The sequence below is a fragment of the Anas acuta genome, chromosome 19 (assembly GCF_963932015.1).
Source record: "Anas acuta chromosome 19, bAnaAcu1.1, whole genome shotgun sequence".
Classification (NCBI taxonomy): domain Eukaryota; kingdom Metazoa; phylum Chordata; class Aves; order Anseriformes; family Anatidae; genus Anas; species Anas acuta.
The window spans coordinates 10,521,520-10,543,292 of NC_088997.1; the positions used below are offsets into that span (position 1 = coordinate 10,521,520).

Consider the following 21,773-nt stretch of genomic DNA (forward strand, 5'->3'; position numbering starts at 1 on the left):
AAAGAAAACATATGGCATGCCAAACCTTTCTCTGCCTGATTATGGCCTGTGATATAGTACCATGTACTCTTTCCATGGCCAGACATTGCTACATATCAATTCATAGCTTATCTCTGAAAACATGTAAACGTGCCCTATTTATTTTTTTACAGCTTCGAAACAACAAGGCGAAGGATGTTTGCCTTGACCAGGGCCCGCAGGAGAACCACACAGCAATATTGTACCCGTGCCACGGCTGGGGACCACAGGTGAGGAGTCTGCATGTGCCAGGAGCAGACAGAACCTGGCAGAGGCTGGATGGACAGAAGAGAGAGTATGGATGTGCAATGTGTCTGTTGGCTTCACTCTCAAATGTTTAAGGCCATGCTTCTTTCTTATTAAAAAGAAAAAAAAAAAAAAAAAGATAAAGAGATGCATTTTCCCAGCTACTTTTAGAGCTATTTTCTGGATTACCATAATCATGGCAGAGTTGCAAGTAAAAGCGTAATTTGAAAACATTTTCCAGACAAGGGTAAATAATGCTGAAAACAAATGGCCAATGAACAGAGCAGAGCACACACCAACAGAGCATTTTAAGACTTTTCTTTTCTCCTACCCAGCAGACTAAAAAGGTACCAACAGGGAAAAGAAAGCAAACAGTGCTTTTTGATGGGATGATAATTTACTATTTCAGTTGGGCTGGGCTTCACTATAGTGTTAGTTTTCTAGCACTTCTTTTGTCTCTCCAAAATCTTACGAGCAAACCAGAAGCTTTTTAACCTAATTTCAAGCTCATCCTAGATAAAAAGTCATGATTACAAGATTCACTCTACATCTCTTATCTTTTGGAGGATTAGTGAATGTGTCAAATAATCAAAGTTAGTGATTATGAACTGATTTGGCCTTTTTCATAGTTGTATCTCTCACTGTGTTTTAAAAGGCAGCACGGGAATGCTGCTGGTTCAATAGCTGTAGAGAATAGAACAAAACAGAGTGCTCTGCTCTCTCTGTCACTGCTGGTATCTGTAAAGCCAACAGCAGACTCTGAGCTGGACTTCCAGGATCTGCAGGCTCCAGATGTAACTTAACCATTTCCATGTAAACTTTTCCTGTCTATTTTTCCTCTTATCTCTGCCTATATCTCCACCTCGGTGTTTTGCCTAAATCACATGATTTCCTTTATGTTTTTCTTTCTGTATGCCCACTGGCCATCTTCTTGACATGCAGATCCCCTAGTACAATGCCCTTATCGCCTCCAGTCTTTAAGGAGAAAGTACAACAAGTCTCGTTTAGTCTGGAGGCAGAGTGGCTGTCTTATGATACATGTTTTTTTTTTTCCAAGAATGAGGATGTGATTTTGTTTTTCTTCATTGCCAAAATCTTGCCTGGCCTCCCTAAAGCCACAGTGTAGCAGCACTTGTTCTTCCAGCGCTTCATCTCTATCTAGTGAGACCCTGGCTGGTTATCACCAGAATATAACAAGTGTATCTGACTTCAGCCTCCTGCTTTTGTTTGCATTTCCTATGTAAATGCTGTGGCTATTTATACTGGAAATGTAGCTGAGATGGGGAATTTGCAGGTAACGGGCTCTGCAATCTCTGTGCTTGCCCAGTGACTACTGGCAGTGGGTGGAAATGGGACAAACTCCTCTGTGACAAGGCAGTTTCTTCCATTGCTTTTATTCCATTAGTAAGTCTGTGCACACTACCAAACTGGGAAACACTTCCCAGCTGCCTTCTCTGGATCAGCCACGTTTGTACTGATCATCTACTGATCTGCTTAGAAACTCATGCAAAACTGTACCTGAAAAGCTGTCTGATCACTGAGTTGCTAGGCAGAAGCCATCGTCTGCTTTCTCTTGAAAGAAGGTGAGGTGTGCCACAGGAGCAGAGCCAGGACACTTCGCATGGTGAGATAGGTCCTGCCAGTTGCTCTCCATTGCCAAGAGGACGAGTTTTACACAGGAAACTGAACATGGATTTGGGTGAGGTTAGGTGAGACAAACACATCCCAGTTGTGCCAGGATGCTGAGCTGGGTATATTTAAGGCATAGACAGAGTTTTCTATTTATTTGCAGGAGAACATCTGCCTTGGCATGTTTTAGCAAAAGTTTGCCCTGGCAAGACATGCATCCTGGTATCTGCACTCTGTGGGTTATGTTCTTCAATCAGATAGCCCCAGCGCGTCATTCCACCCTTTGCTAGCTCAGTATCGTGATGTACGTTAGTCTAACATTGGCCAAGCCTTCCAACATGTTCTTTTAACATCATAACCCCAAACCAGAGCTGTCTGTGCTGGCAGATGACTGAGGGTTTAGGCTGAGATCAGCTCTATAGGCATGTCTAACGCGTTGTGAGCACCTAAATCCTGTTAAAGTTGTTCTGTGACAGCGAACTGCTGCAATGAAGCAGCACAAGAGGTGACACAGCAATGAGTAAAGACTCAAATCCAGCTTGCTGATAAACTCTGTTTGACAGATTTTCTATGCCCTTAAAGGTAAGATGCTGCATCAGACCTGCAGTGCGTCCCAAAAGCGCACAAACTATATAAAAATGCTCAAGAGCAATGGTTGAACTCCTGATCCCAAGGGCTGCGTAAGCCTGCCCAGTACCTCTGCTCTGGGTCACTTTGGTCTCCATGCAGGTTGGGAGAGGAGAACTTCAGTTTCCTTCATAAAGTTGCAAAAGAAAGCTTAGCACTGCATGTGCATTCATTAAGACCAGAACTGTGGAAATAGAACATAATCAAAACCACCCAATTAAATGCCTGCAGGTATTTGCATAATAAAACACTGCCTATAAAATTTTCTCCCATGAATCAGAAGGAAGAGCAGGGAAAGGAAGGTAAGTCCCTGCTGGAAAGTAGAGTTTCTCAATATATCTGGGATGATTTATTGAGCAAATTTCATATAAGGATCAGAGTTTTCCTGTTGAAACAGAAGCTGCTGTGACCTGTTCACTGGCTCCAGTTGAATTCTAACCCATTATGGGTTGTAGCCCATCTTGGATATGGATGTTGGTTGTTTTGTTTTCTCTTTGAATACCAAAATACTGAATACCAGAGATATGTCAACTCAGTCTTGAAAACTGAACTTTCATTGGCCATTGCAGATAGTAAGTCTGTCTCCTTCACAGTGCTTGTACAACCCGTACATGGGAGGAAGTCTTCACAAGGTGGTGAGGTAGTGGGCAGTTTTGTCTAAATCTCTGCCTGCAAAATAATGCTAGCATTACCCTTCTGCTGACATAGGCAGAAGGGCAAGTTGTAGACTGAGGTGGAGCTGAGTGGGGACTTAGAGCTGCAGGGTATGGTAGCTCTGACAGCCTTAGTGAGTATCTGGGGGTCCAGCGTGCTCAAGGAGGGTCATTTTTAGCTAGAAAATGTACAGCTTCAAGTGACAGGAATGTGTAAAGAACCCATTCTCACAATAAAGTCATCGTCAGCTTTCCAGGTTCACCAGGACTAAGTAATTCCAAAGCACACCTCAGCCTGAACTGCAGACTTCAGGAGCCACCTGAGCTGACGAAGGGGCCACGGGGCTCCTTGGGGTAGAGACAAATCTCACTTTGGTTTATCCTTGCCTTTAAACACAGATCAGTCATCTGTGGTTGATCAAATCACTGCTAAATATAACCTAGCTGTTGCTTAAACGCACACAATTTTTTCTTAAATGGCACAAACTGCCTGTTAGACTTTCTGGATGGAAACTTAAGCCTCTAAGTGCATTATAATATGAGAAACTGCATTAGTCTGACATCGCCTGCTAACCCTGGACTTTAAGATGAATGACTAAAAGCAGATGATTTGTGATTAAACTTAACAATGTTTTCTCTTCCAACCTGGTGTTCTGAAATAAAGCACCGCAGTGCTCTTGGTTCCCTTCAGTTCACCTGTTGTGCAAGCTCAGTGCAGGCTTTTCTTCCTGGTCTTCCATCTCCGCATCATCTCTTCCCTCTCCAGCTAAGAACCAGTTCTTGGTAGTTCTTTTGTTTCACAATACATGCAATTAGTTTAACTCCTTGAAAACGCTTTTTAAAAGTAGCTATCAGTGAGTGCAGAAGCTTTGAAATCAGCCTTTTGTAAAAACACAGGTGAGGCACAAAAGAAATTGGACTTTCATTACTATAGTTTAATTAATGGGCTGCGTGTTGTAATTTATTACCGGGAATATAATTAGAGGTGATGTAAACACTTCGTTCAAATAGCTCACTTACTGAATGTAGATATATATATGTAAAAAACACAAGGACTTGCAAATTCCTGTTGGGTTTTTAGCATGCTGGGTGGTGCCTGTGTTCAGGTAGTGGCTTGCAGTTTCCCTTCTCCCTTTGATACTGAGGCCCGTCACATCCACGCTTAAATGTTTCCCAATTGAGGAGCAGGTTTGTTGGCTCAGCTAGTGAGGGTAAGCGTGTATGCTCTCTGCTGGAGAGCATATTTTTATTTACATTTATTTACATTTTTGCAATGCAAGGACAGTGGATTTATTTACATTTTTGCAATGCAAGGACAGTGGTGTCACCACTCCTGTTCCCTGCCACTGAATAATGTTGGGATTTCAGCAGAAACCTTCACTTTTTGTAAGCTGTCCATCCCCACACTGTGATCCTGTCCACTGTGGCTATGGTATGCCTGTGGATGAGCAGCCTGAGGCACAGAGAGAGGGCACATGACTCTGGGGGGAGAGAGTTTTTCCATTCAAATCAGGGCAGCTTGCATTATGTCTTGAATTTCTGCTCACTCTGCTGATGACTGATAATCAGTTCAAACTAAGTACGTAGTTTATGGGTGGTTGCAGTTAGGTACAATGGATCCCATAGCTAGTGCTGAATGTGGGTGAGAACCTGGCTTTTTCTCACAACACTTTTGTTGTAGTATCTATTACTGGGTGAAATTTTTGGGGTTTTCTTCTGTTTATTTTCCCTTTACCTTCCCAATTTCCCTGTTTTCATTCACTTCCAGGTCAAATCATTCTCAGATTTCAAGATGAAGTATCCTTTTATCCTGTAATTATATTGAACATGCTCTTAGATTTTTTTTCCTGATGGCTTCATCTTTTAAGTGATACATCATGAAAACACCTTGCTGTAATGATGTATCACACTAATAATATAGTAATACTTCATTGGAGTGACAGAACGATGGTGATATATTAACATGATAGAAAGTACTATAATACTATAAAACTTAAGATAATGTTCACTCAGCAAAGCATTTCATTTAATTATAGGATAAAATATGTTTTGCCCATTTAAGCATCAGAACTTGGGGACAAAACCGTCAATACTGAGATCATCCGGGACACTGCGTTGTCAAGGGTGACAAAACAGCACATCAGATGAAATTGGGCTAAGGAGAAAATAAAAAAGTTGCTAATTGAAGATAGCTCACTGCAGAAAGGAAGCTAAACAACCCTAAATTATTTTCCAATAGAGTCAATGAAGGTCATCGAGGCTTTTATTTCCCAGGTGCTAAGATGTCTAATTAACTTTCTCCCATCCCTAAGACACAGCCAGCCAGAAACAATAATCAAAGAAGATGTATTGGTGGTGCAGGTTTGTTGATAGGAGATCAGCCTGAGTGATTCATGGGGCATGTGTGCAGCAACAAATTGTAGGGCCCAGAGCCTCATTTCAGGGTCCAAAGCCTCTTTTTTTTTTTTTTTTTTTTTTTTAATTCCAGACCCCCATTGTGATGGCACAAATCCTCATTCTCAGGTTCCAGAGCCTCATTTGTTCAATCACCTTTTTTGTTTAGTATCCAGTAACTCAGTTAGAGATCGAAACCTGCCTTTTTATAGCCTAAACCTGGAGATACATTTGGAACATGCTGTAGGTATGGATCTGTGTTTCTCTCTGGGGATGTGGCCGTGGGCTACTTACACAGATCAAAGGTTTCAAGACCTCAAGATAGACCGCTTTTAAATGGCTAGCTAGTTAGCATTTTCAAGCTGTTTTTCTCTGGTCTGTCCTGTTGGTCAGTCTGTTTTGTCTTGTGCCCTGTGCTAGGCTGAGTAACTCCTTCAGGTGCCTTGCTTGGTCTGTGTCCTTGAGGCTAACACTGCCTAACAGGCAAAGAGGTGTAGATCACTGAAAAGGGTAGGTGTGTAATATTTTAGGGCAAGTAGAGCAGAATTTAAAGTTGAATAATTTCAGTCATTTGCCTTTCCTCAAAGCCAGGAAAAAAAGGGTTTGTTGCATGAAATACCACTGGTTATACGAAGTGGACTATACTTACTGTCACTGGAAAACCTGTAGGTAAAACGTACTTCTTCATCTATGAAATCATTTACTTCATAAAAAGACCCACTTTTGCTACCTTTAAGGACTGTGATGACCATGTGAGGAAATCATTGGTGACTACAAAGCCGCCTTGGGGTCTCGATGGGAGTAGCCTTGTTCCAACACTTGCTGACGGAGGTGGCATTTTCAGGGTGCCTGACGTGAGCACAGGATGGGCAGTCCTTGCAAGGCATTTGAGAGGAGAAAAACAGTGTGGTCCAACAGGCAAACCCTTGGTGGAAGAGCCTTCCTGGCGCCTCCAGGAGGAGCTGTGAGGATGAGGAGGAGCAGAGAAGAGCCAAGACCTTTCAGGTGGTGCCGGGTGGATCGGGTGTGCTCCTGGGCAAGAGGGCAGGATTTACACAGCTGGGTTACGTTGCTGAGACTCGCAAACATGGTGCAGAGCAGCTTGGAAGGAGCTTACTGAAATCATGCCCGTGATCCTTCTTGTACTGCCTTGAGCCAAAGAGCAGCGTTACCCTGGATATCACTATGAGCACCTGCTGTGTCGATCAGGCAGAACGGAGTAGCCTTCACTCATTCAGCTTTCATATGTAGCTGAAGACCAGATTCTCACTGCTTGCCTGGGGCTGCGCCAGCCGCATTGAAGCAGGAAGGTTTGCTTGGGCCGCTGAGTTGCTGAGATGGTGAATTGGTGCAACTGCTCGGAAGGCTTTAATGGCAATGGCACGTGTAATTTATTGATAATATAAAGCATTTGTCTGGCATCTTTGGTTTCTAAATAAGGCTCAGGTCTTATGCAAGTGATGAGCTGTCTGGAGCTGCTCTGTAAGATGTTGGTCAGTGTGGTGATGTGACACTTCCCATCTCTTTTTAGGCAGAAAAAGCTGGTTAGCTCCCCAGAGCAGCCTGTGGGGCCATCTCAAATGTCAGCCTCTGCTGTGTGTTATCTTCCCTTTTACTGTTCAAGAAAGACCCAAGACCCAGTGGTAGCAGGATCAGTGCTTCGCTACCCCATTGCCTCAGTTCTTCACCCCCTGCTTTGGTTTGGGGTTGGGACCCCCAGCTGCTGCAGTGGGCTTGCTCTGGAGAGGAGCAAAATAATGAAAGAGTTAAGACATCAAAGGCAAGATTTCCCCAAATCCATCCTGGAGCTTACACTTATGAGTTAGGTGGGCTTTTTTGGGATATCATCACTTTCAGCTTTGAAGTACTGAGTAGGGACAGGCTGGATCCAGTGTGTGACAGTGCGCTAGATCCAGACGTGTTTAAAACTTTCTTTATCTGGCTATTATACCTAGTAGATGACACATCTAATAGATGCACTTGATGCATTTTTCATAATACCCGTGTTTGTTTTTCAGCTCGTTTAGTCTCCCTGCAGCCCCCACCCCTTTGCCTTCCTCAGGAAAGATTTGATTTTTGCTCTACTTATTTTTCCCAGCACATTAGGCGATAACATGGAAGAGCAGAAATCGTGTTGCCTTGTGGGCATGAGGCCAACTTTCTGAAGACAAACTGTGAAACACCATAAAAAAAAAGAAAAGTGTCTAGCACGCTAATTTTGGACATGGTAGGAAACATTTCAGAAACAGAAGAAGAAAGGGTAACATGCTGTCCATTTGGGGCCTCTAGATGATTTTCTGTCTGTCAAGGAGAAGTTGTGGGGTGTTTTGTGTTGTTGTTTTTATTTTCTTTCATATGCCTCTCTCTTTTTGCAAGGCAAGTAGCCTCATCCTCTGGGCTGGTGCTCAAATACTAATTCAAATGAATTGCGTGGATAAAAACATTGTCACTCTGAGAACATCACCTCACTTGAGGATTGGCTCATTGAAACATCAAACTGATAAAAACAAGTAATGTGAATTTGAGCCTTTCAAGCTGAACTGGAGATGCCCTTGCTGGGAACGTGGTACCATGTGAGCTGAGTGTGGAGGTGACCAGGGTCCCTGCCCTGTGCTTGGGCACCATGCATCCAGGGCAGATGGTGGCAAGGCTGGGAGGAAGAGGAGGAGGAGGTGATGGTTATGGTGCTAAGCTCTGCAGGCTGTGCTCCTTTCCAATCCTGCTGCTCCAGCACAGCAGTTGGGATTGCTGTAAAGTCAGAGACACACACTGCTATGCACCGTTTTGCAAAGGGATTTGGGGGGCAGAAGAGCAGATACCACACCAGGGGATGGGATGGGGCAGCGCTGGGCTGTGTGGGCTGCCATGCAAGCGTGTGTGTGTGCTGCCCTCTGCAATTGTACTGTAGCTGAATTCCCATCTGGGGATGGATACTGCTGGCAAACAGGCCTCTGTGAGCTGTAATATAGCAGAGGTCTTGATTTGATTGGCAACACATTGGCTAAAAGTGCAAATCTGCCAGCAGCTGGGAGCAAAACGCAAGGCAGAGGGGCAGTGGGGGGGCCGGTCAGAGGCTCTGGCACCTCTGTCCCTACAACCAGCATGCAGAGGGAAGGCAAAATGAGATTCAGGGACCATAACTGTATCTGCTGTTGCTAGCTCAAGTCAGACCCCTGTACATTGTTTTAACTTGATTTTCAGTGTTTAATTATTCTAACAGAGATAACCCGAACTCCCTGTGTGATTTACTGTCTCTTTTTAAGCATCTGGGTCACAGATATGCTCAGTTAATTAACGTGCTGAATACTCCTCATTTGTCTGCTAGATAATAGATTGATTCATAATTTAAATAAGCAGCTGTGTATGTCTTTCCCCTGAACCATAAAAGGCAGGCCGCTGTCATTCATCTCCTTTCACTCCTGAATTTAAATATGTTTAGGGAAATATTTTGGTGGGATTCCTTAAACAGTGGGACCGCGGGAGCCCTTTGTGTGTGGCGGTGCCAGCTGTGTGCTGCCTGCCCTGGCAGCAGTCCCTGGTGTCCCCGTTGCCTCTCGCTGCTCCCCGGGACAGGGCCGTGGAGCAGTGTGGCTGCCAGAGGGGTGACGGCGGTCGGATGCCGGCAGGATTGCAGCGGTCAGGTGCAGTCCTCAGCCTTTGCTTCCATGCTGAGCCACGGGGGAGGTTCTGGGCTTGCGTCCTGAGGGACCAGGGCCAGTTGTATATTGGCCTTTGGCTGGTGTTGCTGCCTGGCTGCTGCTGGAGCTGCTGGAGGGCTGCACCAGACACACCAGCGGCATTGTTTGCTGGCCAAAGCAAGGCTGGCTTGCCAAGAGTGTGAGGAGCCGTGAGCTGGGCCAGCGTGCCCCACCGAGCCAGCTGGCTCCAGCCAAAAACCAGGGGAAATCATGTATTGCCCCAACCCACGGAGCGTTCAGGCCTGGGAGAGGCTGCCCTGTGATGGGTTTGAGTCTTGGAGTTATTCTCTTCTTTTCTGTGTGCCCTGGCTCCTCACCTGCATCTGCAAAATAAACAACATCAGGAGAAAAAGGCTGGAAAAAAGGCATATTCTTTTTCCCCTCTTGTTGGTTCTTTGCCTGTTCCCCATCCTCACTGTTTTTTCCTGGGGCTCTCCCTGGTTGTCCTCTCCTGCGTCACTTTTTAATGATACTCCAAAGATACTGATGGTCTTTTTCCTCTCTGTCCCTGCCCCCAGCTTGCACGCTACACCAAGGAGGGGTTCCTTCATCTCGGCGCCCTCGGGACCACGACTCTTCTGCCCGACACCCGCTGCCTGGTGGATAACGTGAAAAGCCGCTTCCCTCAGCTCCTCGACTGCGAAAAGGTCAAGAGCAGCCTCCATAAGCGGTGGAATTTCATCCAGGTTTGTTACGGGCCTGCCATTAATGCTGCCCCTCTCTTTTCCCAAGCCATGGCCGTGGCATGTTGTCTTCAGCACGGGACAGCAGGGGACGAATGCTGTGTGTGACAGCAGGTGCCAGGTCCTGGGACAGGTGCAAAGGGTTAAGAGGGATCAGGGGCAGGGGCAGTGTCAGCAGACAAGTAATTCCAGTAGAAATTCCCTTTACTATCACTAAGGTATATGTAACCTGCCCCGTGTATGACTTCCAGATTTGTTTCTTACAGATAACCTATGGTGAAATACATGAAAACACACTGCTTCTGTCCCAAAGCAGCGAGTTAATCATATACAGCCCATGGAAGTGTCACACCTTCCTAACACACAGGATACAGTCATGCTATTTAAAGGTTACAGATATCTTTTGTTTGCTGCTGTGTTAGGGATCAGTGCTGTCAGTGATAAAGGTTGCTCCGTTCAATCCCATTGATTATTTTGGAAATTATGTTATTGCTTGAATTGCATTACTGCCCCACTAAGTGCTGTGCACTTTCCAGCCACGCACGAGGACACAGCCTCTCTCCTGCAGTGCATGGTCCTGGCTTGCTTCACAGGCAGTCCTATGTCTTTAATTTTTTAACTATTTTCTCCATGTCTGTAATTTTAGAATGGTGCCATCTTGAACAAGGGAACAGGGCGCTGCTTGGAAGTGGAGAACAGAGGAATGGCTGGCATCGATCTGATTCTTCGCAGCTGCACAGGACAAAGGTGGACAATTAAAAATTTCATCAAGTAAAAGGTGGAAGACTCCGAGGAGTCTCACCTGAAACACAGCTGACTTGGACTGATCTGACTGGACTCCTTTTGAAAGGACAAAATATCAAAACAGAGCTTTATTCATGTTATTAGGAGAGGACATGGGGGAAATGGGCATTTGTGTCTTTATTTTTATTGTATATTAGTCTCCCGCAGCTGATTCCAACTGTGTGAAATTGGGTCAGAACTGCTATTTTCTTCTGGCAAGCACTCTAAAAGGTACCACTTATTTCTGCTGGAATAAGTGTAATAAGCTCATGCAGTCTTGTGAGCATTTTACTGACAGGGAAATGTTGTTTTCCCAGATGACTCCAAGCTCTCCCAAAGGGCCAACTAGGTTTGCACCATGGTCAGAGTCGAAAGACCCTGCATATATCTGCATGGCAAGCATAAAAACTTGCCTGCTTGTGAGAGGAAAATGTGACCAAGCTCCAGACAAGCTGCGTTTGAATGAAGCGGTGTTTCACTGGATCCTCTTTCTCTTTTTCCTTTCTCTCCCCTACATTTAGCAGCCCTTTTCTTGAGTCTGGGAGAAGCGAAGCTCTCAGAGACACCCCAGTAGATCCCACAGATCTTTCCAATCTTTAATCACAGATGTCATTGCACAAAATCCTATTGAATGAAAATACTGGCCTCCTGTTGTCCCCTCTCCATCGCCCAAGTGATGCTGTTTGCCAAACCAGCCCCGGCCCCTCTGCTTATGGAGACCCTGAATGACCCTGTGTGACCCTGTGGAAAGACCTCAGAATTTTTCCCCACAGGTGGCTGCCTGCCAGTTTTGGGGTCGGTCAGACACACAGCAAGCTGTTCTCCAGCTGGGGACCTGGAGAGCTGCAGGTCTGTCCTGCCCCCCTGGTGGAGATGCTGGCCTGGCACTAGCCCCTTGGGAACCCTTTTCTATCTCTACACACCCCCCCCACCCCCTTTTTTTTCTGCTTTTGGGATGGGTGTCCTCATGTGTGCAACAGGCTGAGGGCAAACACCATGAGAGAAAGTCCTGCTCAGGCTTCCCTCCCATGCAGGCTATGGGTCTTGTCTTTAAGGCATCCTTGCTCTGAATGAAGATATCAGTAGCAGTGGTCTCTTTACCTTTGTAGTGGTGTAATTTTCTTCCTGAGGCTTGAGCACACCTGTCCTGAGGCCTGGTCAGCATGTGGCTATGGCCAAGGTCCACCCCAGACCCTGCATGTTTCTGCAGTCCTTTGTGGGTGATGGAGATGGAAGGAAGGGAGAGGGAGGGCAAGAACCAAGAAATGGCAGCTTGGCTGAAATTCCTGACCTTGGAGTCACTTGAAGCTTCTTAATATGAAGGGGTGATCTCACCTGCTTTTTTTGACCCACAGTAATCTTTGCTACCAAATCTACCCAGGCACTGTGGGAGACCATTGGTTTGGGGTCCTGGTGTCCGGCTATCTGGAAACTGGAAAAGGGAAACGTCTCACAAAGTTGTTTCACATGGATGCTGGACTAATGGGTGGATGCAGGCTTTGCTCAGTGGAGAGGGGAAGCCAGCCCATCTCCTGTCCTTCTCACAGAATAATACTCTTTCTGGTTGCCCTCTGGCTAGGGTGCACTAAAATATATTAATATATGAGATGTACGTGTAAATATGTTCCCAAAGATGGGATGTGCACAGAGTTGTTTGCTGCAGAGCACTCATGCCTGTCTTCCATTTGCATCAGGATAAAGCTACCTGGGTGTTTAATGACTTTAATTTTCAATGCCATGCAGCAGGTTTATAACTGATGTTTTAGTAATTTATTGAACAGAAACAGATATATTTCATTGTTCCTTCTACAGCAATGAGCATCACATAGGACTGATTGTTCACTTACGCGTGACAAGACTCCCTCATCCATTGGAGTTGTCTCTGATTTTTTTCCCTTGCCTTCCTTAATGAAGTAAAACCTCTTAGTTGTCCTGAATTGCAAAGTAGGGAGTCAATGTAGAATTTTGCTCTCTTACTCGCTGTTGCATCATCTCTTGTGTAATAAATTTTAGCACTTACAAAAACTACACGATTACAATGTCTTTAGATGCATGATGTATTTCCCCTTGCATTTGTTGCTGCCTTCTAAGAAAAGCAGTTTGCTAATGAAGTGGACTCCAGGAAACTCTGTGGGATTTGAGACTTCACAGCTAATGGCCAAAATGGTAAAATGCCCTTTAATTGAGCAATCAGTTTGCTGTCAGTCGTCAGTGAGAGCCACATATTGTTTAGTGTTGGGAAAAGCCTGTGTGTTTTGGGAAAAAACAACCCAAAAGCCTTTGGATGTTGCCTGTGTTATCATTCACGGTTCTCGGCTCAGCTCTAGTCCTGCCAGTGCTCAGGGCGCCAGCAGATGGGCTTTGTCAGATCTAATCGTGGTGGGACAAGGTGTCACCACCCCCAGGCATCCATCTGCTTCAACTGTTGGATCTGTCCCCATCAGCAGAAAGTGATGTGTGGCTGCACCTCGGCTACTGTAATTTGCAGGACTGGCTTCAGCCACCAGGCAGGGGGCTTGGCTGTATGAAACACAGCGGATCGTTGGCTGAAGTCACTTCAGGACAGCCGCGTGGCTCTGCTCCAGAGCCGGCAGCCCCTGGCAGCAGTGGGGTGCATCTCCAGCTGCATGGTGGCATTTCTTGGAGGTGATGTCCATGCTCTTGTAAGCTTGTTCTAGATGGCACAAACCCACCTGGTGATGGTGATCGCAGTGGTGATGGGCTCTTTGATGAAAAAATTCAAAGATGCATTTCCTTCGTGTACCATGAAGAAAGCAAATGCCTGAATACCTAAAAGGAAGGGGATGGTGGAGATGAACACTGCTCTGGGACCTGAGCTGGGGCAGAAAGCTTGTTGAGGTGGTTTGACTGTTCTCACTGCTGTACATAGAGTGCTTTAAAATGCCTGAAAAGCAGCGGCATGAGTAAAATCAGGATTAAAATGGAGAATTTTATCTGCTGTGTCCGTGTAAGTGAAGTTCTGTTCTTACATTGGTCTGTGACATGCAGAGATGATTGCTGAGGCAATGACCTGAGGTCTGCACCCTCCTAAACCTTAGAAATCTGTCTTAGGAATCTGGATCTAAATGTTGCATCTTGCGCTTATCTCTAATAATATGTTAATTGCTTTAAAAAGTGATATCGAAGTGGTTCTTATTAAATATATGATTTGAGCCTTGCCTCTTGAGTGATTTTAAAAAGATTCACTGTTGATGAGATACAGAGGCAGTCATTCTTCTCTGTTACTTATTTAATAGAAAAGTGCTGCTGTTTTAATGGAACTTCCATTTTAAAAAGAAATGGAAATGAAGGAGAAATCAAGAGAGATGGCCGATGCAGATTAACCTTCCGTTTCAACCATCCGTGCCGGCTGCCACTCACCAAGATAATGCAATTACATTCAAGAAGCTGAAAAGAGATGTTATGTGGTGAAACAGCATCGCTTGCAAATGTGCCCAGGCTGGATGTTTCTAAAAGTAACCTGAAGCTTGGGGCACTCCTTAGACCAAGTTTTTGCATCCATATTGTCCTAAACCACAGGTCAGCTGGTGATGTGGTTCCCAGATAAGGACAGCAAGGTACAGGTAGTTACATGCCCACATAGCAGTGAGGTGTGTCTGTGTGTGCACCCTACAATAAAGGCATTTTTTGTTATAAGAACAGCAGCTCTCCCACCTGAGCTGAGGACACAGCAGGCTGTTACCATGAGTCCAGGTAAGTGCGGCCTCCAGCCTTGAGCTTGTTTCTGCAGAGCGTGCTAAATAAAGAAAGCTCCATCACCCCTCCTGAAGAATGACTCGAGATGGATGGTACAAAACCTGTGTTTGTGTTGGGTGCATTTTGCATGCTCAAGGCTCTCTAGGAGAAAAGGCCCAGGCTAGAGAACTGCATGATCCCATGTGGCTTCCAGCAGATAGAAGTCAAGCACAAACCTTTGCTCCTTAGATCCCCTTAGCAGGACCTTTGTGCTGGGCAGAGAGCCAAACTTGCAAAAAGTTCCCTCTAATCCCTCAAATGAAGTTAGACTGCTGTCATTTCAAAGTCATAGGTTTAACTTGTGGATTCCCAATTGCAAAGCCTCTCTGCTTTGCCACCGAGCTATTGGGGCACTCATCCATGCTAATGGATACAGAGTTAAGCACTGTGCAGGGTGAAATCAGGCATTTTGAAATCTGCACAACCTTTGCAGATGAGAAACTGTCTTGCTTTAAGTTGAGGAGTGGGGAAAGCAAATGTGACCACTGGGAATCTCAGCTGGCTTTCTAAGGATGTTAGGATGAAGCATTAAGGGGAGTTCTCTGTTGTGGTAAACCAAAATTATCTGCAGATGGTCCCTAAGTATTGGAAAAACTTAGTGCATGTTTAGGGACATAAACCCTTGAATCCCCATCAGCCAAGTGACAGAAAAGTGTGGTACTGAGCTCCTCTGTGTATTTACTGAGAAGCCAAGGCCTCCTAGTGGGGGTGATCCTGTGTTTCTGGGGGAGGTTATTCCTGGAATCATACAACAGTTCCACTGTGCATATAAATCAGAAAAGTCCCATATTATTAATGGCTTTGACTCTTCCTACAGGCAGGAGCCAGGCATCACACTAAGGCCTGTGAAGCTGCTCAGGTCATTCAGGTTTGCAGCCAAGTCAGTGTTGGTGGGACCAGGGTCTCAGCTGAGCGTTTTGCTTAGTAACAGCAATGGCATCCTTCTAGCACCGCACTAAAACAAAATGGGATGGCAGAAATTTCAAGCTCGAAATCCAAGCTCAGCAGTCTCTACTTACCCAGGACACTTTGGTGAGAGCAAGCAGGTTAACATGTCCCATCCCCTGGGGATCACCGTGATCAGTACCCAGCGATGTCTCACTGGGTGCAGCTCTCAGGGGCCCCAGCTGAGGCTTTGGCTCAGGTGCTTTGGGTCACACTTGGAGGTACCAAAGACACCTGCAGGCCGTGTGTGCTCAGCAGGAGGCAGCACTGTTCTTTGGGAAAATAACACCGGGCATTAGCTCTGATATCACCTGAAGTACTCAATATTTATTCTGAAGGCACACAGGAATTGCTGCCTAGAGCAGCTATCCCAGACCACTGTGTCAAGTGTTCTTCCTCTGGCAGAAGACAAAATAGCAGGAAGAAAGATTGTATAAGCCACAGAGCCTTCCAGAGGAGGAGTTTCTTATTTTATTCCCATCTGGTGGCTACGAGACGTGATGGGTAATAGCTCTCCAAATGTATTTCCTGGCTATTGTAATTCTAGGTTTTATTGTTATAGGCAAGTATTTCATAGTTAGGCAAGAACCCGTGCAGGAACTAATTTCTTACTGTGCTCTTCAGAAATCACAGCCGGGAGGAAAATAACAGCAGAGTGGGGACAAGGTGATTTGCTGTGCAGAGCTGCGGAATTGGCACCCAGCAGTAAACTGGTAACAACTTCTGGCATTTTGAGAGCAGAACAGCAACCGTGAGCATCCTCTGAGCCTTGCAATCCCCTTCCGAGGAGGCGGGGTTATTTCCCTGGGCCCAAAACTGTGCTCGGGACCTCATCCTTAGAAAGCTCCCTGGCAGCATGTGCCCACGCAGGGATGCAGCAGAGCTTCCCCGTGGGTCAGTGGCACAGGCAGGAGCTTCCTGCGGCTGTGGGGATGCTGAGCTGGGGGGGGCACCCTGGCTGGCTGCGAGGCGCCCACCCAGCTGCTCTCCCTCTCCTCTCTGCAGCAGGGCTGAGGGGAGATAAGGCAGAAGAGCTTGTGGGTGGAGATAAAGACAGGGAGATCGCTGCAATGACTGCCACAGGCAAAACAGACTTGACTCAGGGAAGAATGATTTAATTTTTATGCTGGATAAAAATGGAGCAGGATGATGAGAAACAAAAACTGGCTGCAGCTTCCTTCAGGCCATACCCAGGTGGTGTGGGGTCCTCCCAGCTGCAGCGTGGGTGGGTCTCTGCCCCAGGTTCCTGTCCTCAGCATGGGCTGCAGCAACCTCTGCCCCGGCACCCGGAGCTCCTCTGCCTTCCCCTTTCACCAACCTCGCTGCCTGCAGGGCTGTTGCGCTCACTTTTCTTCTTGCTCCTCTCTCTCAAAGCTGCCACACAGAGTTTTTTACACCTCCTTAATTACGTTATCACAGAGGCACCACCAGCTCTGCTGCTGGGCTCAGCCTTGGCCAGCAGTGGGTCCGTTTGGGGACTGGCTGGGTCTGAGTCCAACCCTGCCCTGCCCCGTGCCCGCCTGCCCAGCCAGGTCCCTGGGGCCAAGCAGGAGCCTCCACAGCCTCGGGGGTAAAGCAGGGGCAGCTCTGGCTGAGGGAGGGATGCCTTTCAGTGCAAAGGTGCGTTGCCCCTTGCTATGTTTTCTGTTTTGGTGCTATTTTTGTTCCACTTTCCCTTTGTCTTTAGCGCTGTCTTGTTTTACTTTTTGTGGCTGGGGCGGCCTTGCATTCCTCTCTTTGTTCTCAGCAGGTGTTTGCTCCATCTCTGTCCTTGCTTGCTCATTTATTCTCCATGTGTTTTCTTTTATTTGCTCTCACTTTCCTTTGCTATTTCTTTTGATTGCTTATTTCCCCTTCTGATTTTTTTTTCACTCTTTCTTATTCTTTTCTGTTTCATCTCTTCTTTTTTACTCTTGTTGCTTCCCCTTTATGCGTGTTCTCTCTCCTGTTGTTTTGATCTTGGTACATCATTGTTTCGCTGCTTAGATTCCCCATCTCCCATTTTCCTCTCCAAGTTTGCTTTTTGAGTTGGAAGTGAGTCAATCTGTGTTTTTTATGTCTTTAAATTTTAATCACAGCGCCTATATGCCAAATCTTTTCTTTTATTGCTCATACATAGGCATCGGCACAGCGAGTTACAGCAGCTGGTACCCATCCTGCCTCTGCCAGCTTTGTGGTGCTTTGACACAGGTGGGGTGGTGATCGCATGGCCAAAGTGGTGTTTTCCAGCCCTTGTGACCCCCCTGCCATGAAAAGGTGTGGGCAGTGAGTAGATCCTGCAAACCTGTGGTCCTTCACTGCAAGGGTCCAGATGGCCCAGGAAAGGGGTTACAGCCAGATGTGGGTCTAAGAACCTGGGCTCGCTGCAGGCTGTGATTTTGAACAAGAGGAAAACACAGTAAAAACACACAAATACTCTACCAGCCTTTGTGCTTCCTCTGATGAGCTGAATGAGAACAGCAGAAATGTTCAGGTCCTCCCATCCAGACACCCTGTACTACAATAGTCAGCGGTGGGGCCATAAGCACACGCCACACCAAGGGGGAAAGCCAGGAGCTGCACAAGGAGGGGAGAAAAGTCAGGAAAGGGAGATGGAGAGACTAGGTCTTGGGTTCAGTGATCAGGAGATGGGGAGATACCTGGGGTAGAGCTGTCTTTGGCCTTGAGGAAGGCCCCAACCCAGCATGGGACCTCAGGACTCAGCCCTGCCGTGCCCAGCCCCAGCCCCTGGGTCACCACCACCTGTGCCGTGGGTCATCCCCAGTGCGTGGGGCTGGGCCGGGAGGCACCAAACACCTCCTGCATCCCTGCAGGGTGGCCGTCCCCAGGCCCCTTCCCAGCCCACGTTCATCCCACCTAGTCCTGGGCAGCCACTGCTGCTTCCTCAACGCTTCCTCAGGCATCACCATCCTTGCTGTCAGAAATGGTCTTCTCACATCTAAGGTGAGTTTTCCTGCTTGAACGGCAAGCCTGAGCCTTTCTGCCTGCCCTAGGCACAAAGGGGAGGCTGGAGGGATAATTTTTCCTGCCATTTGCATTCACCTTTTTGACATCTGCAGCCAGGTGTTTTGTTTCTCCTGGTGCAGAAAAGGGCAAGCTGCGGCTCTGTCACGCTTCCTAGCCCCAAAATCAGCAGCTGCCCCTCACTCACCCGTGACCACCGGAGCCGGGAACCGTCCCTAGCCGGGAGCATCCCAGGGAGGAGGCAGTGAGGGACCACCCGGCTGCTAAGCCCACCGCCCGCCCGGCACCACCAGGGGAAAGCGTGGCCCCACTGTAAATCATAAACCCAATTAATTATAGGCAATCTATAGAGCAAGGTCACGCTCTCACATTTACTTTCCCACTAGAATAATTTCGTTGACCTCCCCTGTTTAAGTGTAACAGCTCCTGCTGAGCTGCTTTGTTGCAGTTGATAGCAAGATAATTATAATCCCATCAGTGGTTAAACTGTTTCAATAGGCAAAAGACACACTCTTCAGGCCTTTGATGGATATCTAACAGCTCCCAGAGATTTGATATTAATCAGCTGCTATCTCTTGACTGCTGGGAGGCAAGTGATCAGTGACAATAGCTGGTGAGGGAAAACATGATTTTTCAGAGATGCGCATGTAAAAAAAACAATGTTGTGAAAGGAGAATGCTTCTGGGCTGCATCCCGGTGGCTGTTACCCGCTCCAGCATGGCTCACTACAGATGCGGCCTTGGAGCTGGGAATGCAGCTGGAAATGTTGCTCCGAGCCCTTGCTGATCCTGGTTAGCACCAATTTTCTTTTGCTGCGGGTGAGGGGATGTGACAGAGCGTCTGCCTGGCCTGCTGCAAGGAGGGGGGAATTGTCATTAACTGTGCATGAATTATTCAGCGGTCGGAGTTGCAAGGTGGAGTAAAAAATGCTGGTTAAAATGTTACTTGAGATTTAATTGCATATGAAATCAAGGCCCCAAAGCATATGAGTCCTTCCCGGGAAAAGGTGGCAGGTAAAAAGTATTCGTCATTCAAGCCTTTAAAAATCAGAGTGCTTAAAACCTTAAAGCCAAACTAGCTGCTTTACATGTTTTAACGAATCTCCCCCATGCTAAAAATTTGTGCATGAAATTGCTGAAAGCAATAAGCTCATCCATTTCTCTGCAATTTTGCTATTAAGCTGCAATGAGACAGACAATCGAGTCAATAATGCTAATACTGTTATTTGAAAGAAGTCAGCTGGGCTTTGAACAGGAAACTCCTCTTGCGTAGCAAGGAGTTTTGCCCTAAATACTTGGGATCTTAACCTATGTAATAGCATCCTGTAATACATCTTGTTAAAACATGGGGCTTCTGTGAGACTCCAAATAGCGGAACAGTGCCCAGAAAGTGTTACTGTTTTCTAATGAGGCTGATTTTATTGTTGTTATTATTATTATTAAATCTTGTTAGCAGTACATGGAGTTCTGTTGCTTTTTGTTTAATTATTATTATTTGTGTGTAAACATTGAGAGAGCTTGTTGTAACCATTGGCCTGGAAAACTACCTGGGAGGTGTTTGCTCTCGCTGCAGCGTTTCATGCTTCATGACTGTTATTTTTCAGCTTTGCTGTATGCAGTGTGCTCCAGCCATTTATTCCAAGACCCTGCACACCCTGAACCACACAAGTACCCTCATGCTGGGAGCTGCGTGGAGACATTGAAGCACCTGAGATGGAGCCAGGTAAGAGCATTTGGGCACGGTCCTACAGCAGGGAAGAGCTGCATTTGCTCTGAGGTTGGGGAGATGACCCTGGGCAGTGCTCCTCTGCCCACCCTGGTGCTGGTGCCCAGCCCGAGCACCCGACCAGGGGCAGGCTGCTTTAGGCATTTGCTAAACTCGAGGTTCTCTAAATAGCACGGAGGGGCTGCTTTTAGGTGCTTCGTGTTTTGACTGTGTTCTTCATTTGCTTCAATCTTGTGTATGAGCAAGCAAAGCGTGGCCATCTCCTGGCTTAGCTGGAAAGCTGCTGCTCTCCCCTTTGCAGCAAGGCTCCTGTGGGGCCATCAAACTTGTAAGACCCGGTGGTGTGGGCAGACGCCTCAGAGCTGCTTCTTTCTCTCAGGTGGCCCCAGGAAGGTGGCCAGGGAGGCCACCTCTTGCCCATGGGGCTGATGTCACTGAAGTGCGGGCTTTGCTCCATGTCCCAGGGCAGAGCCCTGCATGTTTACTTCTCCCTCCTGGAAGGGAAACACACCACAGTGAATGTGAAGAATAATTAAAAAAATAAATAATAATAATAAAAAAAAACGAACAGGCAACTTGGAAGTCAAAAGTGCAAGAGGAGCTCTTTGGGGAGGTGTACAGGATGGGTGTCCCCATGGGAGGCCGGGTCCCCAGTGGCACTGGGAGGCTGCAGCCCCACACAGGCAGAAGGAGCGGCCACACAGGGACTGTCACCAGTGGCATGGGGTGAGGGGTTGTGCCCTCCCGCAGCATCAGTGCTGGCTGCGACCCCACAGGGCTCACCCTGCGCATGCAGTGAGGTGCCACCCACGTGGATGGGGACGTTTGTGCTGTGACTGCTGGGCTTCCTGCTGCCCCATACCACAGATGAGCATCTCTGCCCACACGGGTGCTGTGAGGGAAGCTTCTGTGTGGGCTCGGCACGTCTGTACGAGATCACTGCACAGCGATGAAAACTGCTTCCTCAGTGCCACCGTGTGCCTGAAACCCTAACAGCCTGGCAGTTCCACAACATTAAAATGCACAGGGTGATAGTAGGGTTGCGAGCAGCCCAGGACTTGCCTACAGGGCTAGCAAATCCTAAATGGGGGCAAAAACATGGCTTTGGAACAATGGTGCAAATGGTTCCTTGGTGTGCAGTGGTGCCCTGCTGACTACATGCCTTGTACTTTGACCAGGGAAGTTGGGCTTTGCCTTACTGAAAGATGTCTGTAAAGCTGGTTTATGCTTGCACAGATGGAGGCAGGAGCATGGGACAAGGCGCTCTGCCTGACATGCACCCGGTCTGGAGTTACCTGCTCAGTAAATACGGCAAGAGCTGGCAATAAATAGGAATGTGGACAGTGTGTCTGAAATGCGGGGCCCTTACCAGGAGGCCTCCTGTGGAGGTGCTCTCCTGGGGTCAGCCACAAGGCCCAGCTTGCTGTATGCAGAAGGCAGATGTGTCATGGTGCACAGCACCTTTTCACTCCAGGTTTGTCTGCCCCCCCCCCTTATTTATTCCCAGTCCCTAACTGCAGCAGCGTCCCAGCAATAGTCTATCAAACAGGGATTTACAATTTCAGACAAGGAGGGATTCTGCTCTCTTGAAAGGCCCCGTGGGAAAGGAAAGGGAATTGTCCTGCCTTGGGCTAGCCAAGCTGGACGTGCCT

At 47.1% G+C, this 21,773-nt stretch overlaps 1 protein-coding gene and 1 long non-coding RNA gene across 3 annotated transcripts in view; both read left to right on the forward strand.

Moving 5' to 3' along the window:
* Positions 1–13,904, forward strand: part of GALNT17 (polypeptide N-acetylgalactosaminyltransferase 17) — a 210,655-nt gene extending 196,751 nt beyond the window's left edge. For both annotated transcript variants that reach the window (XM_068656289.1, XM_068656290.1), the window contains exons 9-11: positions 153–248; positions 9,784–9,951; positions 10,595–13,904. In XM_068656289.1, coding sequence (XP_068512390.1) covers positions 153–248; positions 9,784–9,951; positions 10,595–10,723 — 393 coding nt within the window. In that variant the 3' untranslated portion in view covers positions 10,724–13,904. The remainder of the gene's footprint in view (positions 1–152; positions 249–9,783; positions 9,952–10,594) is intronic.
* Positions 13,905–16,484: 2,580 nt separating this feature from the next.
* Positions 16,485–21,773, forward strand: part of LOC137842357 (uncharacterized) — a 65,804-nt gene continuing 60,515 nt past the window's right edge. Inside the window, exons 1-3 of the long non-coding RNA XR_011089027.1 lie at positions 16,485–17,052; positions 17,552–18,375; positions 20,000–20,118. This is a non-coding gene — a long non-coding RNA (uncharacterized lncRNA). The remainder of the gene's footprint in view (positions 17,053–17,551; positions 18,376–19,999; positions 20,119–21,773) is intronic.